This window comes from Taurulus bubalis (genome assembly GCF_910589615.1).
Source record: "Taurulus bubalis genome assembly, chromosome: 19".
NCBI lineage: Eukaryota > Metazoa > Chordata > Actinopteri > Perciformes > Cottidae > Taurulus > Taurulus bubalis.
This window is the reverse complement of record NC_136607.1, coordinates 19324042-19340199: the sequence shown is the minus strand read 5'-3', so window position 1 is coordinate 19340199 and position 16158 is coordinate 19324042. Positions and strand designations below refer to the sequence as shown.

The 16158-nt window shown below is 44.0% G+C and overlaps 1 protein-coding gene across 1 annotated transcript in view; it reads left to right on the top strand.

Annotated features, from left to right (window-relative positions):
- Positions 1–11526, top strand: part of lamc3 (laminin, gamma 3) — a gene marked incomplete at its 5' end in the record, with an annotated part of 97584 nt that extends 86058 nt beyond the window's left edge. Inside the window, 11 exons of the mRNA XM_079235073.1 lie at positions 935–1115; positions 2054–2304; positions 3355–3431; positions 3728–3862; positions 6468–6666; positions 7191–7337; positions 8237–8339; positions 9024–9226; positions 10299–10439; positions 10547–10646; positions 11012–11526. Coding sequence (XP_079091199.1) covers positions 935–1115; positions 2054–2304; positions 3355–3431; positions 3728–3862; positions 6468–6666; positions 7191–7337; positions 8237–8339; positions 9024–9226; positions 10299–10439; positions 10547–10646; positions 11012–11274 — 1800 coding nt within the window. The 3' untranslated portion in view covers positions 11275–11526. The remainder of the gene's footprint in view (positions 1–934; positions 1116–2053; positions 2305–3354; positions 3432–3727; positions 3863–6467; positions 6667–7190; positions 7338–8236; positions 8340–9023; positions 9227–10298; positions 10440–10546; positions 10647–11011) is intronic.
- Between the last annotated feature and the right edge of the window lie 4632 nt (positions 11527–16158).

Genomic DNA, 16158 nt, shown 5'->3' with positions numbered 1-16158 from the left:
TCCAATACCGCCGACACGTTTTTTTTTTTTCAGCTAAAAGGGAGCTGCGTGTTTCTCCCCGGACCGACTTGTACCTGTGTGAATGCACACTGTGATTCCTACAGTATTAGCAATTCAGTGAACAAGCCGAGCCTTGTCTGCTCTGAACACCTGCAATTACTCCTCGGTCTCCCCCGGCTCTCCTCCTCTCCCTCGTTCACCCCCTCTTTCTCTTCTCACATTTTCATCTGGCTTTGCACGCAGGAAAGGAAAAGGCTAACAAGCGCAAAGAGAGCACGGTTGGATAAGACGGAGATATGTGATCGATGATCAAGAAGGCACCGGATAACAGGGGGAAATAAATGGGAGCAAAAAACATGTACTGGATGGAAGATGTGAGCTCGTTAACACCTCGGTCGCTAACTAAAACGATCAGGAAGCAGTTATTTCTGCGACCGGAGACGACAGCTCGTAAACACACACACACACACACACGTGTGAGACATGTGGTGTGAAAATGAGGTGCGTTCACAGGCTCCTTTACAGGTCCGGACCATTTAACTTCCAGGGTCGACAAATTGGTGCCAATCACAGCTCCTTCATTCAATTTTCCGACCCGGACTTCCATTCTCCGAGAAGTCTAATCCAGTTATCTTCTGAAGCGCTTTCTTTGGCCACATGCTATGCAGAGAGCAGTGTGTGTGTGTGTGTGGGTATGAAAACCTGTGTTCTACCCTTATCCTGTTGTTGCTATTCATTTATTCATTGCTTTTTGTTGAAATACTACATATTAATGTCATGGTGTACCAAGAATCAAAGCCTTATCTCAATCCTCGCGTCTGAATAAATAAATAAATACAGATCTGGATGGATATATGTGTTTTTTTTGGCTCTCGGAAAAACTGCATTCACATCGCCGGCGTCAGTGATAAATCTCTGTGCTGTTACTGTACAGGCAGAAGAGATGAGGACCCGCCTGCAGGATCTGGAGAAGCTGCTGGCCCACTTTGATTGCCGAGGTAGATTTGGGAAGCAGCACCACCTGCTGAAGTATCACATGGCCCGGCTTTCCGAGCATGAGCACCAGAGGGAGGACGCTCTGCCCAACGCTCTGGAGGACTTTCTGGCCTTCCAAGGTACAGAACGGCCGAGATAATAATCCCGCTCGGCCTGTTTCCGGATGCGGTCACGGAGAAGAGACGCTCTGCCTTTTGTGAGCCGCGTCCTGTGTCACGTGTTTGGCTTGCGGGCACAAGACCGGCACAAGCGTGGCTACGAAATTTGACATGCCGTCTGAGTCGCCTCGTTGTGACACCGTTACGGATACAACAAAAACAAAGCGATTAAATCAGGAAGAAGGCGACGACACAAACCTCTCCCAATTACTGAACACAATGCTGATATATCCTCATTATCTTTGGAGGGTAAAGGGCTTACAGGCTCAGCTGCACAGGCCGAATGGAGACAAATCATAACAATATAGAACAAGGCGCCGTGCGACCAATTTAATCCCTATTTATATGACAGGCGATGCATCTCTAATCCCTGGTTTATTGTGATTATAGTTGCAATCACGATAATAGTTGTCTTACAAGCCCTCCCCCCCAACACCCACTTACTTACACACACATACACACACATAGTGACCAGCCATGCCCTTTATGACACTAGGGGGCCCAATAATGATCTAATGAGTGTGTGGGAGCCACAGGCGCACTGTGCGGGCACCCAGGAGCCAGACAAATCACACACACACACACACACTTGTTATCTCACAAAGTCAAAGAGACAAGCAAAGTATGTTTCACACAATAAAGCAGCAAACACCTGGACATATTGGACTAATTGTGCTCATCTCGAGCAGAAACACTGAATACAAAGTGAGGCTGTGACAAAAGTGGACAGAACTTTTTTTTCAGGTGTGTACAGAAAGGATGAAAGTCTGAAATCACACGGCAACATGAGAGACGTGTTAAAATACTGCGTTCTAGCTCCAAAGAATTGGAGGGATAATGTTCTACCGTGACGGATTTAATGTGGTTTTATTTGCTTTTTCGCTCTTTTGTTCTTTCAGAAGCTCGGGAGGCCTTCATAAAACAATTCTCCTCGCTGGAAGCGTCCGCCGGCACGCTCTTAGCCCAGCTGCACGGCATCACATCCACTTTGAACTGCAGCGTCGGCGCGACGGAGGAGGAGGGGGAAGAGAGGAGGAGGAGGAAGGATGGAGGAAGCGCCGGTGTGTGTCGAGCCTTCACGGAAACGGCGTCTGTGGTCGGAGCGACGCAGGAACAGCTGAAGCAGGCGACACTGGACCTGGACAACATGGTAGGAGAATGGACCGTGTTGTTTCTTCACACATTGGGTTATAATGGCGAAGATGTACGGGTCCACAAGCAGCCTGATATTGTAGGTAACACGATTGATTTTTAGTACTGGATTCTGCAGTTTGGTGGAGCTCCTCTGTATAGATCACAAAGTTCCCCCAAGGCAAAACAATATTTCTTACCCACACCTCCTCCTCCTCCTCCTCCCTCCGCCTGGAAAATTCTTGCCTCCAAAGGAAAAAATTGAAAGACTGTTTGACGGACGCTAAAATGAACAACTTCTCTCCGCCTCAGCATGACGCTTTGCGGGGAATCTATTACGGATACCGCTGCCATGTTTATTCAGATTCTGAGAGATGAGAGAGAGCTTGTTTTTTTTTTGCCAGTGTACAACTCTCTATTTCTGATTGTGTGTCTGTGTGTGCGCAGACACACACACACATCGTACCTACATAGCCCTTATCACTCGGGTAAGCCTGAAGCGGCTGCAATTTAATTCCATATTAATAAGCAGAGCAATGCAAGAGTGTCAATTGATAATTCGGTTTTCCCATTTTTATTTGCATTTTCTCAAAATTAAATGTCACTAGGGGAAGAATTCTGCATGTTACTGTATACACATTACATTTATCGGGACTAAACTTGAGGGGATTTATTTTTTCATATGCCCCTGCTTTGAACATTTTTTAATACATATACTTAAGTGTAGAGGTTCATTAGATGAGTTTCATTATTTGCAGAATTAAATTTTTAGGCTGGGCTGCAGTCCAGAAAAGCATTTTAAATCGAGACGAAGCTAATCTAATGAACCTCTCTTCGATATATGTATGTTTTCAAATCTGTGCCCAGATTTTGATCACTGCTTTCTTCTAGATGCTGAAGTGTCTGAGCGAACAGCACTGGGTCTAAAGAAAAACTCTCCACCCAGCTGTTGTGTGGAAGAAAATACTTTAAATTTGAGAATCACGTGATTCAAAGTTTCTTCAAAGTCTCTTTTTTCAACTCTCAGGCCTGCTCAACATGTTGCGTTCCCTCTCCTCCTTTTCCATAGATCATTCCTTTTGATGCGGTGTCGGAGCCCAACAAATGGAACATTTTGGTCAACGACTCACAAGCACTAATGAAAAGGTAAGACGGACCAATTACAAGAAAAAGGACGAGTCATCTGTGGAACTGCGTCTCTCTTTGCCGCCATCTTTCAGCTTCTTGTCACTGACACTGGGGTTAGGTCATTGTGAATCGATGCCCTGGGCCACTCAGAGTATGCAGCATTATTATGTGGTAGTTACAGAAATCTGGACTGGAGAGGGAAGTCATTGATGTCGAAATCCATTATATCGCTCCTCGGGCGGTTGTAATGCTCTGTTACTTCCTTTTTCTCCTCCTTTCACTTTATCCCCTTCCTCCCCCTCCATTCTTTGTAGTCACATGGAAACAGCAGAACACATCGAGGCCATAGCCAGCGGGGCGGCGAGAGCCTCGGAGAAGACCTTCGGCTTCCTGACGGATCTACTGCAGGACAACTCCACAGAGGAGTACATCAGGACGCTGGCGGAGCAGTGAGCACGATAACCAATGCAAAGACACGCCCACTTTGACGAGCACGATAACCAATGCAAAGACACGCCCACCCTGACGAGCACGATAACCAATGCAAAGACACTGCAAAGACACGCCCACTCTGACAAGCACGATAACCAATGCAAAGACACTGCAAAGACACGCCCACTCTGACAAGCGCGATAACCAATGCAAAGACACGCCCACTCTAACGAGCACGATAACAATGCAAAGACACGCCCACTCTGACGAGCACAATAACCAATGCAAAGACACGCCCACTTTAACGAGCACGATAACCAATGCAAAGACACGCCCACTCTGACGAGCACAATAACCAATGCAAAGACACGCCCACTTTAACGAGCACGATAACCAATGCAAAGACACGCCCACTCTGACGAGCACAATAACCAATGCAAAGACACGCCCACTCTAACGAGCACGATAACCAATGCAAAGACACGCCCACTCTGACGAGCACAATAACCAATGCAAAGACACGCCCACTCTAACGAGCACGATAACCAATGCAAAGACACGCCCACTCTGACGAGCACAATAACCAATGCAAAGACACGCCCACTTTAACGAGCACGATAACCAATGCAAAGACACGCCCACTTTAGCGAGCACGATAACAATGCAAAGATACGCTCACTCTGACGAGCACGATAACCAATGCAAAGACACGCCCACTTCAACGAGCACGATAACCAATGCAAAGACACGCCCACTCTGACGATAACCAATGCAAAGACACGCCCACTCTGACGAGCACGATAACCAATGCAAAGACACGCCCACTCTGACGAGCACGATAACCAATGCAAAGACACGCCCACTCTGACGAGCACGATAACCAATGCAAAGACACGCCCACTTTAACGAGCACGATAACCAATGCAAAGACACGCCCACTCTGACGAGCACGAGCAGACAGAACGCCTCCCGTTCACATGAAGCATCCTGTATTGAAAAATCTTTAACAAGCCGCATGACTCCCTGGATTATTGTGCTCTGGCAGTATATTCCTAACAAAGTGCACCTATCCCTGTGTAACAGCTCCAGGTCCTCTTCTTCACAGCAGCCTCTTAAAGCACATTGGAGTTTAGGAGTAAGACATTTAGCCACAGGGGGACAGCTTCTCTCGCACTGTAAGCCTATTGCTTTCTTGGATTTGCCGCACGCCCGCTGCATCTCCTAGCGTGTGATTGCTCTGAGGATTATCCTGAATGCCAGACAGAATGATGCAAAAAGCCCTCCGGTGGCCGTGATGAGAGCAAGAAGCGAGGAACTCAAAATTGATTACCCCCTTCTAACAGTAGTCAGCTCAGTTCAGGAGACTTCTGTTAATCTTTGGAGCGCCGCTGTACGACACTGTGTGTGCGTGTGTGTGTGTGTGTGTGTGTGTGTGTGTGTGTGTGTGTGTGTGTGTCAGTTTACAGGATGTGAATTGAGCAGTTTATGCACAGATGGGGAGCATAAAATTGCATTTCCTACACATATTTCCCCATATCGTTGACACTTTGTATCGGCAGGACAGCTATCCAATCAGAAAGCCCGACTGTCTCACAAGATCACTATCCTTAAAATAGCCCGTGTTGACGATCAACCCCATCCTTTATATTCAGAAAGCAAACGCAGAAATAGTGTGACATTAAACCACCGCACACGCGTGTGACTTTAACCCTGGAGAACGCCGGTCAGCCGTGGAAAGTAACCAAGTGTATTTATTCAAGTACTTAAACACAGTTTTGAGATACTTGATACAGTATTTCCACTTTCTGCTACTTTACACTCAAAGTGGAATATTGTAATGTTTTACTCCACTACATGTAAATACCAGATATATTTATTATCTACTTTTTTGGGGCTATTCTTGGACCCTGGGTTGGTAACATCTGGACTAAATAACTGTATTAAAGTAGCTAAAACTGACCTGTAAAATAGTACTAATGCACTGATGCTTCAGTCTGAACAATCCTTTGTAGTATAAGATCAAATATATTCGTCATTTCTCTGAAGTACTGTTGATACTTTAAGTGTATTTATCTAATACTTCTTCTACACTTATTTCTACATTATACTTGTTTCTTTGTTCTGAAAGTCATCTTCCAGCATTCTAGTGTTCTGTGTAAATGGATCATTTTAACCCAAGAGAAGGGACCTGTGCTTGTCACTGAACATAAATAGGATATAAAAAAGCGCAGGTGTCACAGTTTGAATCTGTTTCTGCTCTGTTGAGGTAAAACAGATTGGATATCATTACAGCTGTGGAGGTGATAAAAACAGCTCTTTAACATCTACTGCGCTGTGCCTGCAACACCTCCCGTGACTTCATCATGCTGTCTTTGCACAATGCCGCCGTACCTTTTAATCCTCTTTACTCAGTTATAACAAGCCGCCTTGTCTCCTTCTCAGATTCATTTTGATTTAAATACACGGCAGCGGGATGCAGCCGACGATATGAAATTGAATGCACGGAGTTATGTGCAAAAATACGTGACGCTCTAATGAGTCTGCGGCGTAGAATCTCAGTTACAAATCAAGTGACCGGAAAGCATAGCGGGTGTCTAATAGTGTCCGGTGTTCTCATCTCAGGATAACAGGAATGCAGCAGCAGAAGGAGAACCTGACGGCTCAGGTGAATGAGACGGCGGCCGAGCAGCTGGCCCTGGAGGAGGAAGCTGCCGGTTTGGAGCTCGCCCTCGGTGACATCACGTCCTCCTTGCGTCAGCTGGCTCCGGCCCCGTCACCACCAGAGCTCAACCAAACACGCACGACCAACCGCACAGCAGAGGTCAGTTTGGACCGCACCTGCAGAGTACAGGTGTAATTTGAAGCGTTATTATGTTGCATTACAGACCCATAAGTGGATCCATTTCATCTCATTAGAGCCGGTTTGATAGCTGCACGTATTATATAAGAAACCATTCCGGGACATGTATCTAGGCTAATATACAAATACAAGTATCTCGTTTTTTTTTTGAAGAGTGGGCTGTTACCTCCACATCATTTTTGTGTTCTTCTTGGTGTTACATTTGGCAAGCAGAGGAGGCGCAGGAGAGAGGCTCCTGGCAGGGTGAGCTGCTCATGGGGTACATGTTGTTCCAGAGGAGGCCGATTAACCAGCAGCCTCTCTGAGCAGACCAAACAGTGTCAAATGACACAGAAATAGGCCAATTTTACTCCTGAAAATGTCTGATTAAAGGCAGAATATTTTGTAAAACTGATGGAGAAAGCAAAATGAGATTTTTTTTTTAAATATATATATATATATTTATAAAAACATTAAAGTTGTGTGTATTTCTGCTTCCTGTTTAGTGGGGCGAGGACCTGCTAAAGCAAAAAGAAGAACTGGAAAAGCAAATCCAGACCCAAGACCATCTCATCAGTAAAATCGGAGAGGAGCTGGAGCCTCTGAAGCAGACGGCCAGTAAGAAGCTGGGAGTGGTGGGAGACATCAGGGAGGTGAGTGAATGAGCCACATGTGGCTTCATGTCTTCATACTTTCAATGTATATTGGATTTTTCCTTTTTAATGGTGAATGTGAAGTTTTTTTATTCGCCGCGACGACTATCAGACGGATTGCCGTGAAATTTTATGACAGATATTCGAGGTTCCCAGAGGATGAATTCAAGCACCGCCGCGTTAGTGGTTCTAAATGAAAGTTTAATAAAAGAACATTTTAATTGAATCGCTACTCCAATTTAATGCCTGGTTAAGTCCTGGAAGGATGTCCATGATACCTGTTCCAGGCGTTCATGCTCCCCTGAGGAGGAACTGTAACTCCGTCATCAAGTCAACATTTTTTATGTGTGCAATGAATTGCATTATAACCAAATAACCTGTAAATCTACTGACAATTCCATCAGCCTCTGCTGTACTGTGTTTATTGCTAATTAGCTAATGTTAGCATGCTTATATAATGTAATAATTAATAATGATTGTATTTATAAAGCACATTTTGCAGACAAAAGAGGTCACAAAGTGCTGTACAGTTTAAAAAACACATTAAAACACATTCAAAGATGGAGTAAAAAACACAATAAAACAAGTAGTGAAAAATAAATGAATAAAAACAGATAAAAAGGTGGTCCTTTCAGGTGATTAAAACAAAAGACAGACTAAGGCCGACCCTGATTTATGTGAGAAATATGATATGAAACAAAGGATCTTTCCATTCAGGCGATATGCGAGTGATGAAAGTCTGATTTAACAAAGATTTGCTTGGTTTCAAATCAGTGAGCAAAAAAAAGAAAGAAAAGAAACGCTTGTAGCTGTTAGCGTTTAGCTCCAAGCTTAATGCTAACACTTAAGCTTATACACTTCAGCTGAGCTCATGCCTCCTCTTGTGTGTCTCTTTCAAGCTGCAAGCTCTCGCTCAGGGGCCAAAGGTCACGGCTCTGTCGTCCGTGGTGGCGGGGAAAGAGGTGGAATCCGACGCCATCGCCCTGCACAGAGAACTCCAGTGTGAGTCTCTCTCTCCATCTTTCTTTCTGACGTGTTTCTCTCTTCGCTGTCTGTCTTGCAATGTTGTTTTTCTTGAACGTCCGACTGCATTACTCTGCTCAAATTGAAATGTCAAGTGCATAGACTGAAAACAAATACAAGCGCGACAGACTGAAGTGTCAGTATAATAAATATGTCATCACCATTGTAGCGTTTTGACCTAATTGTCATGTATTGAATGCAGCGGCGTCTTGTGTAGGAAATTGCAATGAAGTGGAATGTTTTGAGACTTTTTTTCACAGCTTCAACTCCCCGAATGAAATGTTGGTGGTTTATGAGACGTGAAGAGAATCTTTAGGGGTTTTGTCTCCTCGGCCTTTTGTGGTATTAGTAAAGTAGCACAGACTAAGGATGAGTAATGAAAGTTTAATTCAGCCAGTAGACAATGATCTATTTGAATCCGCCATTTTAGCTGAATCCGTCTTAAAGGCCCTTTAAACCTATTTTCTTAATCAGCTTTTTACTATTAATCATCTGATGAATACAAATACTACATTTTTTTGGTCATTGCACATGAGATATATCTGTATTTGTGATGTTGTCTAAGTGGGTGGAGCTCCGTTGAAAATATGTGATGTCTTTTCTTTAATTTATTCAAATACTTGGTAGTTCTCTGGGCTTAGATCTCTTCCTTCTTCCACGCAGACATGGCGCGGGAGTGGCCCCGCCGGCAGGCCCAGACCAAGGCCGCGCTGAAGAAGGAAAGACCCCTGCAGGAGAAGGTTCTCGCCGACGTCAGGAAAAGGGTCTCGCAGATCGAGAAGATGCTCAAGCCGGCGCTGGAGAACTCGAGCCTCTCCGGGAACACATCAAAGGAGGCGGAGCGGACGGCGCATGCTGTGGCAAAGGTGTGTGTGTGTGTGTGTGTGTGTGTGTGTGTGTGTGTGTTCATCGGTCCGGGTCGTCAATCATGTTTTGGTTGTGAAATGTTGACCAAATTGACCAACAAATACGTGGTCAAAAGTTCACTGCGCCGTATTTTCCTGATATTTAAACACAATTTGAGGTCCCGCACTTCGTTTCCTGCATTCCGTTGAATAAATGTCTTTCTTTATGTGAAGGAAAACACAAAGTCCCATTGTGTCTGGTGATATATTAGTATGCCTCGTGTCCACGGTGCTCCAGCCTTTCGTCATCCTTCTGGCGACGTGTACTTCAAAGTTTGAGGCTCGTGTCTCCGCTCATTACGCAGCTTCTCTCCCTCGGGGCTGCAGGCCGAGTGCAACGCCGCCTCTGTATTCTGCACCTTCTATCAGTCAACACAATATGAAGCTCATTCATTTCACACAATTCTAGGGCTGTGCCCAATAGTTGGAAGCTTTATTCATAACGTTTTCATTCGCATTTTGAAAGCTTCAAGATATTTGTTTTGTCATATGCATGCAGTGAACAGACGGTTCCTCTGTACAATAACAACCTTACTTTGCTAGGTCCTCCTTCCTCACAGAATTACAATCACTTTAAGGTACAAATTACAAATTAAAATACAAAAAAAAGGAAGTAAATGCATGTGTATAAAATAAGGCACAGAAATGTGAGAACAGTTTTGCACATCAGTTTCACAGAGTGCATAAAGTGCATTTAAAGTTGCAGATAAAGATAAAGGCGACTCTAATATGTATAGTATTATTCTATTTGTGGAGTTGTGTGATCCAAACATGTCCAATAGCTCCAGAGCTTTAAGTCCAAAAATAAAAATGATTTAAAAACAAGGAAAATGTAATAATTTCCATCCATATTTGTCGGCGTTCTGCCTTCAAATAAAACAACAACAAAACGCTCTTTTCCAATTTGCTGAATCCGCCATTCAGCAAATAGATAGATAGCGATGTGCAGGTGCATCACGCAGATTAAAGGCCATTTAAAAGTTGATGCTCAATACCCGTTCCTCAGCTCTGTCGTTCCTCTCTCCGTGTGCAGGAGTCCAAAGCCATGCTGATCCAGGCCAAGCACACCAGGACTGCCTCTGCTCACCTGAGCTCCCACATAGACTCGGCTCTACAGCAGCTGGCTCAGCAGGAGATGCGTACCGACGCCGTCACCTCCCAGATCCCCTCGGAGGTATAACACAGACATACGTTTAAACAGCAGAGTGGATGCCCATGCATCAGTTCTGTCCGTGTGCAGCTTAAAGTTGAGGTTTCTAGAGTGTGTCTTCTGGTTTCCAGCCTGCGGCGTCCCTGACCAGCGTCATGGAGGACATGGAAGCCGCCAAGCTGCAGTTAAAGGCCTATTCTGTTACCCTCACCGAGCTAATCAGCAAGATTGGTGAGTTATAGATCTTTTTTTTATTGTGCCACCTTCTTAGTCTTCCGTATAAAAATCGTAAATCTTCATTATTTCTTAAATGTCAGAGCTCTGTGCTTTTTAATGCCTCATTTAGCATGGAAATATCTCCCGTGATTGGTATCCCCGTGCTAAAGTGAGATTTTGCGCGTTGGATTAATTCAGCGGCGTCTTTCTGACCTCATATCATCTGACCTATATTCATTAAAACACATTGTTGTGTAATGTTTTGTACATTGTGAACACGATGGAGAGGATAATGACCACGTCACTGTAATGGGCGTCGAATCACTGATGTAGGAGCGACGTTTACCTTCCAAAGCGTCTTTTTGTCCCCTCTCCTCCAGACGACAACGTGCCGCTGGAGCGCTTCGACCGGATCTTGGATGAGACGGCGCGCCGCCTGAGCTCGCTCCGCGGGAGCGTGGAGAGCCCGACGCTGGGCTCCAAGATCCAGAAGCTGAAATTGGCCGCTAAGGAGCAGCACAGCAGGATGTCCTTCATCGAACAGGACTTACAGGAGATCCGCGAGGAGAGAGACAGTCTCAGGGACATCGCTTTGAACCTGCCTCTGTCGTGCCCTCAGGCCACAGGAGCAGGTAAAGCCTAGATGAGAGACATTGGGTTGTGACAAGACAGCTGAACATCGTAGAAGTCTGAGGATTTTGTTCATGGGCCGGGTTTTATTTTATTTTATTAGTATTCTGCTTCAAAAAGGTCAGTTATATCCTTAAAAAAGAAAAATTCCCCCATCTTTGGCCCCAAGGTACATTTTATTTCACCACGGATTTTGTTAATAAAAGTGTCTATGGTCGTTTTTATTATTATTCTGCTTCAAAAAAAGTCAGTTAAATCATTAAATTCTTCCCTTTTTCAAGCTTTCGCCCCAAGATAAATGAAATGCTACCACCTTGATGCACCGTCTCACCAGAAGCACACGGCCTCCTCCACCTCTCCCGTGATTTATACCTCGTCGTTTTCTTTTTTCTTCCTCCTTAATTTCTTTTTCCCCACTCAACAACATCAGAACTTTAATTTCCCCGTGAATAATAAGCAGCCGTTCTGAACTGCTGGAGTGCCCTGTCAAGTTTAAAATAATGCTGATTTTCCCTTTGTGTGGGTAAAAGGTGTGTCTGCGTGCTCCTCCAGACTGACACATTCATTTACACTTGAGCTCTCTTTCATCAGCACCGGCTTAATTAACAATTAGTTCCCATCGGCCTCGGCGGGGCTCGGGTCGGGCTTTAAGAGCGCACGACCCGTGTTTGGGATTCTCCTGGCGCCTCCCTCTCCGCTGTGTTGACGACTATCAAACGGTCAATACTCCTGTGCTTGGGGTCTCAATGTAAAAGCCTTTGTGTCATGAATATAACACAAAGAGTGATGGATTACCAAAATGATGCAAGATACACATTTTTCTCGTCCAACCAGTTCCAGTTAGACATCGACATCGACTTATTCGTTTTCAGTCTGTATGGCCTTCACATCACAAAATAAAGTATACTTGAAACAGGCCATTTTACATACAAAAATGTCTCCACTCTTTTTACTGAACTTTATTGTGCAACAGTGCGATGCACAATGGAAATAAAGGAGCTGCTCGAAGCTGATTAATAAGCTTATATTTGAAGGTGAAACTAAAATAATACAATAAATTAAATATTCAGCCCTTCGAAAATATTCTTGCTGTTGGGGATATTTAAAAAATGGAAAGTGGCACTGCTCCATTGATTAACATATTTTAGCTCACATCTTGTTAGTCTGTTAAAATAGTGCACACGTCAAATAAGAAGATCCACACCTCTCTCACGTTTTCCCGCTAAATGTGAAGCGACACCTGTGTGATGTTTATCCAGCGCCTCGAAAGCTCGCTAATCTATTAATAAAGTGTAAAAAGCACAATTCTTCAGTGACATCCCACTTGTTTTATCTCCTTTAACAAGATGTTACGTGTCAACTAGACCCTCTCACATATAGATTGTGGAGGTTTACTCGAATTAAATATTGCGTAACGTTTGTCGTGAGCATTTACCTTTTTGAAAACACCAGCAATGAAATGTGCATCACCTGAGCTGTAAATGTGATTTTCCTTTTCTTCGGCACATCTCATGCGTCCGTGAACAGTTAGCTGTGCCTCTGAACATTCATGGAAATGAATCATGTGGATAAATGCAGCTCTGAAATTGTAGGAAGTAAAAGTAGTAATTTTCTGTTTGTGTCATCACCATACGTAAGAACATGAAATACAAATTCACGACTGGTGAGAGGTAATAAGGATACAGAAAATGTCAAAGTCCTTAAAGCAATTGCTTTAATAATAGTCACGCTTCCTCGTCGTACTGAAGTGAATATTGGAAGAAATACATTCTGATGGGGTATAGAGTTTATGAATTCTTATCAGCTGACATTGTCTAGATTTTTGGTCATTTCAGAAGTGGCCACAAAGACAGTTCACGTAGAAATTGGGGACAACTTAATTAATTCAATGTTTTCTGCATCTGCGTTTCCTTTCTATGACTCATCACCTGCTGTCAGTCGCCCCCGCGACAATAACACCGAAGGTCGTTTTTCCTATTTAGCATTAAAGTTGCGAGAAACACATTCAACACCTTCAACAGCAGCACAGCTGTTTTGCTGTCGCACAAGGGAAAAGTTTCAGCAAATTCCATTGAACTTGAAGGATCAGCTAGACAATGCACAATTATACTGGAAAAGAAAGACGGCTGAATGCGTCACACGTCACAGATCTGTCATGAGTTCTCATGAAAGGAGTTAAAAAAGAGGAAGAAAAAACACAACACCAACCAAAGATCTCTGGAAGAAAAACATGTGTTTACAGATGATTGCTGCTGAACAGTTGAAGAAGGAACTCTGACTACCGTAAAAGTCGGGTTACAAGCCGCCACTACGTTCGGTGGGTGTCCCCGCTAGTTCCCCGCTGTTGCTGCTAGTTCCCTGCTAACTTCCGCTAGCTCTCGCTAGTTCCCCGACAACCACCGAAGGTAGCGGGACCAGCCCCGGCTCAACACCCGACTCGGGCAGAGGGGACGCGGGCAGTAGCAGCAGCAGCAACGGGGAGCTAGCAGCAGCAACGGGGAGCTAGCAACAGGGAGCTAGCAGCAGCAGCGGAAAGCTAGTAGCAGCAGCGGGGAGCTAGCAGCGCTAGCAGCAGCAGCGGGGAGCTAGCAGCAGCAGCAGGGAGCAAGCAGCAGCAAAAGGGAGCTAGCAACAGGGAGCTAGCAGCAGCAGCGGGGAGCTAGCAGCGGCACTAGCTTGCTACAGCGGGGACAACCACCGAAGGTAGTAGCGGCTTATAACCCGCTTTTATGGTAAGTACGATTTCAACAGCCACAGAGCAACAACAGTCTTCCGGCCTGTCATGTGTGTCTCTCAGCGTTGCCTCCCGCTAACTTTCAAACTGCATCTTCATCTTTCATTCAGTGAAGACCTTCTTCTCCATCGTTCTGCTGGGAACACAAGCAGTCGTATTGTCGTGTTCAGTGCTGAAGACGGGGAAGTTCTCAAAAAGCACGACGCCAACAGCCAATGTAAAAGGTTTTTAGGGGCTTTGTGTGTTTTGTCACATTTTCTCAGTCCTAGAAAATGATGATGTTTGGACAACCAGAAATGAGATTAAAATGACAAAATGAAAAAGTAACTTTAAACTACGGGCTTCTTGTTTTAGGGATATCTTTGGGGCTGTCAAGGAAAAGGTTGCACATGAATGAACACGTCTAATAAGAATGAAACACAATATACATGAAAAAATAACCGATGTCTGATACATCTCTTCAAACATCATTTTGACCGTCAAAGTTTTCTACTTGCACAAATATAACTCCCACAGAGAAGACCCATGTCCAGACAAGGGAACGCCATGAGCAGACAAGTGAGAGTCGGTTCAGTGATAATAAGCCGAGAGCCAAACAGAAACTGGCAGTGAACCACAGCTGCTATTTGGCTGCACTGGTGTAATTACCAGCCGCTCCTTGACATCTATAGGATGCAACAACCTTCACATTTCTGCCCTCGTTTGTCAAGATGAACGCCGGCAGTCGAGACAGCATGTTGGACGTCTTTCACACGGAAACCATGTGCTGAGGGTAGATTACTGGAATGGGAAAAAAAAAAACCTTGTTCCTTCCTGAGAAAAACACATTGATGTCAAATTAGATGTTTTTTTTTTTTAAATCCAACAAAAAACTGGTAAATCCACACAAACAAACAAAAAAACAAACAAAAAATAGCACAGAAGCCAAATACCTGCCATGGTCTGGAAAAGGCAACTCAAAGTGCAAATCCTTCGACATCAAAGATATTTGCTGACACGCCCCCTGCTGCGCCGCTCGTCCCAGACATCATGACTTAAGGAGAGGAAACTCAATGTGTGTGTGACCCCAAAATATCTTTTCCACCCAAAACCATGACATGCCCCATGCATGCCAGGAAAAAAAGAACTGAATCCAAGAGCTGCTGTCTTCCTCCTCCCTGTTATTTCCTTTGGTGTCGAGCAATAACGCTGTGAATGTGAGCATGCTGTGTAATAATATATAATATATTATAATTAATAAACAGGCTCAAACCAAGAGGACAACTAAATGTCAGATGAGTCTTGAATATAAGGGCTCTGTGCTGTGACTCAGCTCTTGAAATCATGTAAACATATGCAAATACATGCTCCTCAGTTGCCATCAGTGTATTATTATGTGTACATAAAAGCAGAAATGTATTTTAAACCCTGTCTCGGGTATATTTGTCATTCTTGCAATGCCTTATCTGCCCCATAGGATTGTGTTATTGTCATGAAAACACTGAAAATACTACAATGTGCTTCATTTATTCTGCAGAGCGTCTGTACTCCAAACAAGCAAACGTACACAAATAATGTACAAAAGCATGCATATCCGTCCTTTAAATGGTGTATTCGAGCGGTTCCATTATTCGTGTGTAATGAGAGTCAGACTGTGACTTCTTGCATTGCAACGCGTGGAATCATTCAGAGTGGAAACTATAAAGAAAAGGGCTTCACATGATGAAAGAGCTGAAACTCATTTACAATCTCACCTTGTCCCCAAAGTCCTGCTGCGTTTCCCACTGATGGGAAATGTTGGGAAATGTTAAGCTTTAAAGCTAGCGCGTGTGTGTGTGTGTGTGTGTGTGTGTGTGTGTGTGTGTGTGTGTGTGTGTGTGTCTTCAATGGAGAGGGATAATTGGCAGATGATGGTAAGATAATTATATCAAACACAACATCCTAAGGTCCCAAAATGATGCCACAGGTATGATGAAAAGAAAGAAAGAAAAACAGAAGCTCCACATAGATGATTGATTGGAAAGTTCAGCAATATTTTATTTTATAAAAGAAATTAGAAATTGGGTGTTTTTTTTTTTTTTAAGTTCGCTCAATATTTTCAATTTAATATTATTTGGACGAAATCAATATTTTAAACTATCATTCCAACCATTATATCGCACTTTTGGAATAGATTTTCTTCAG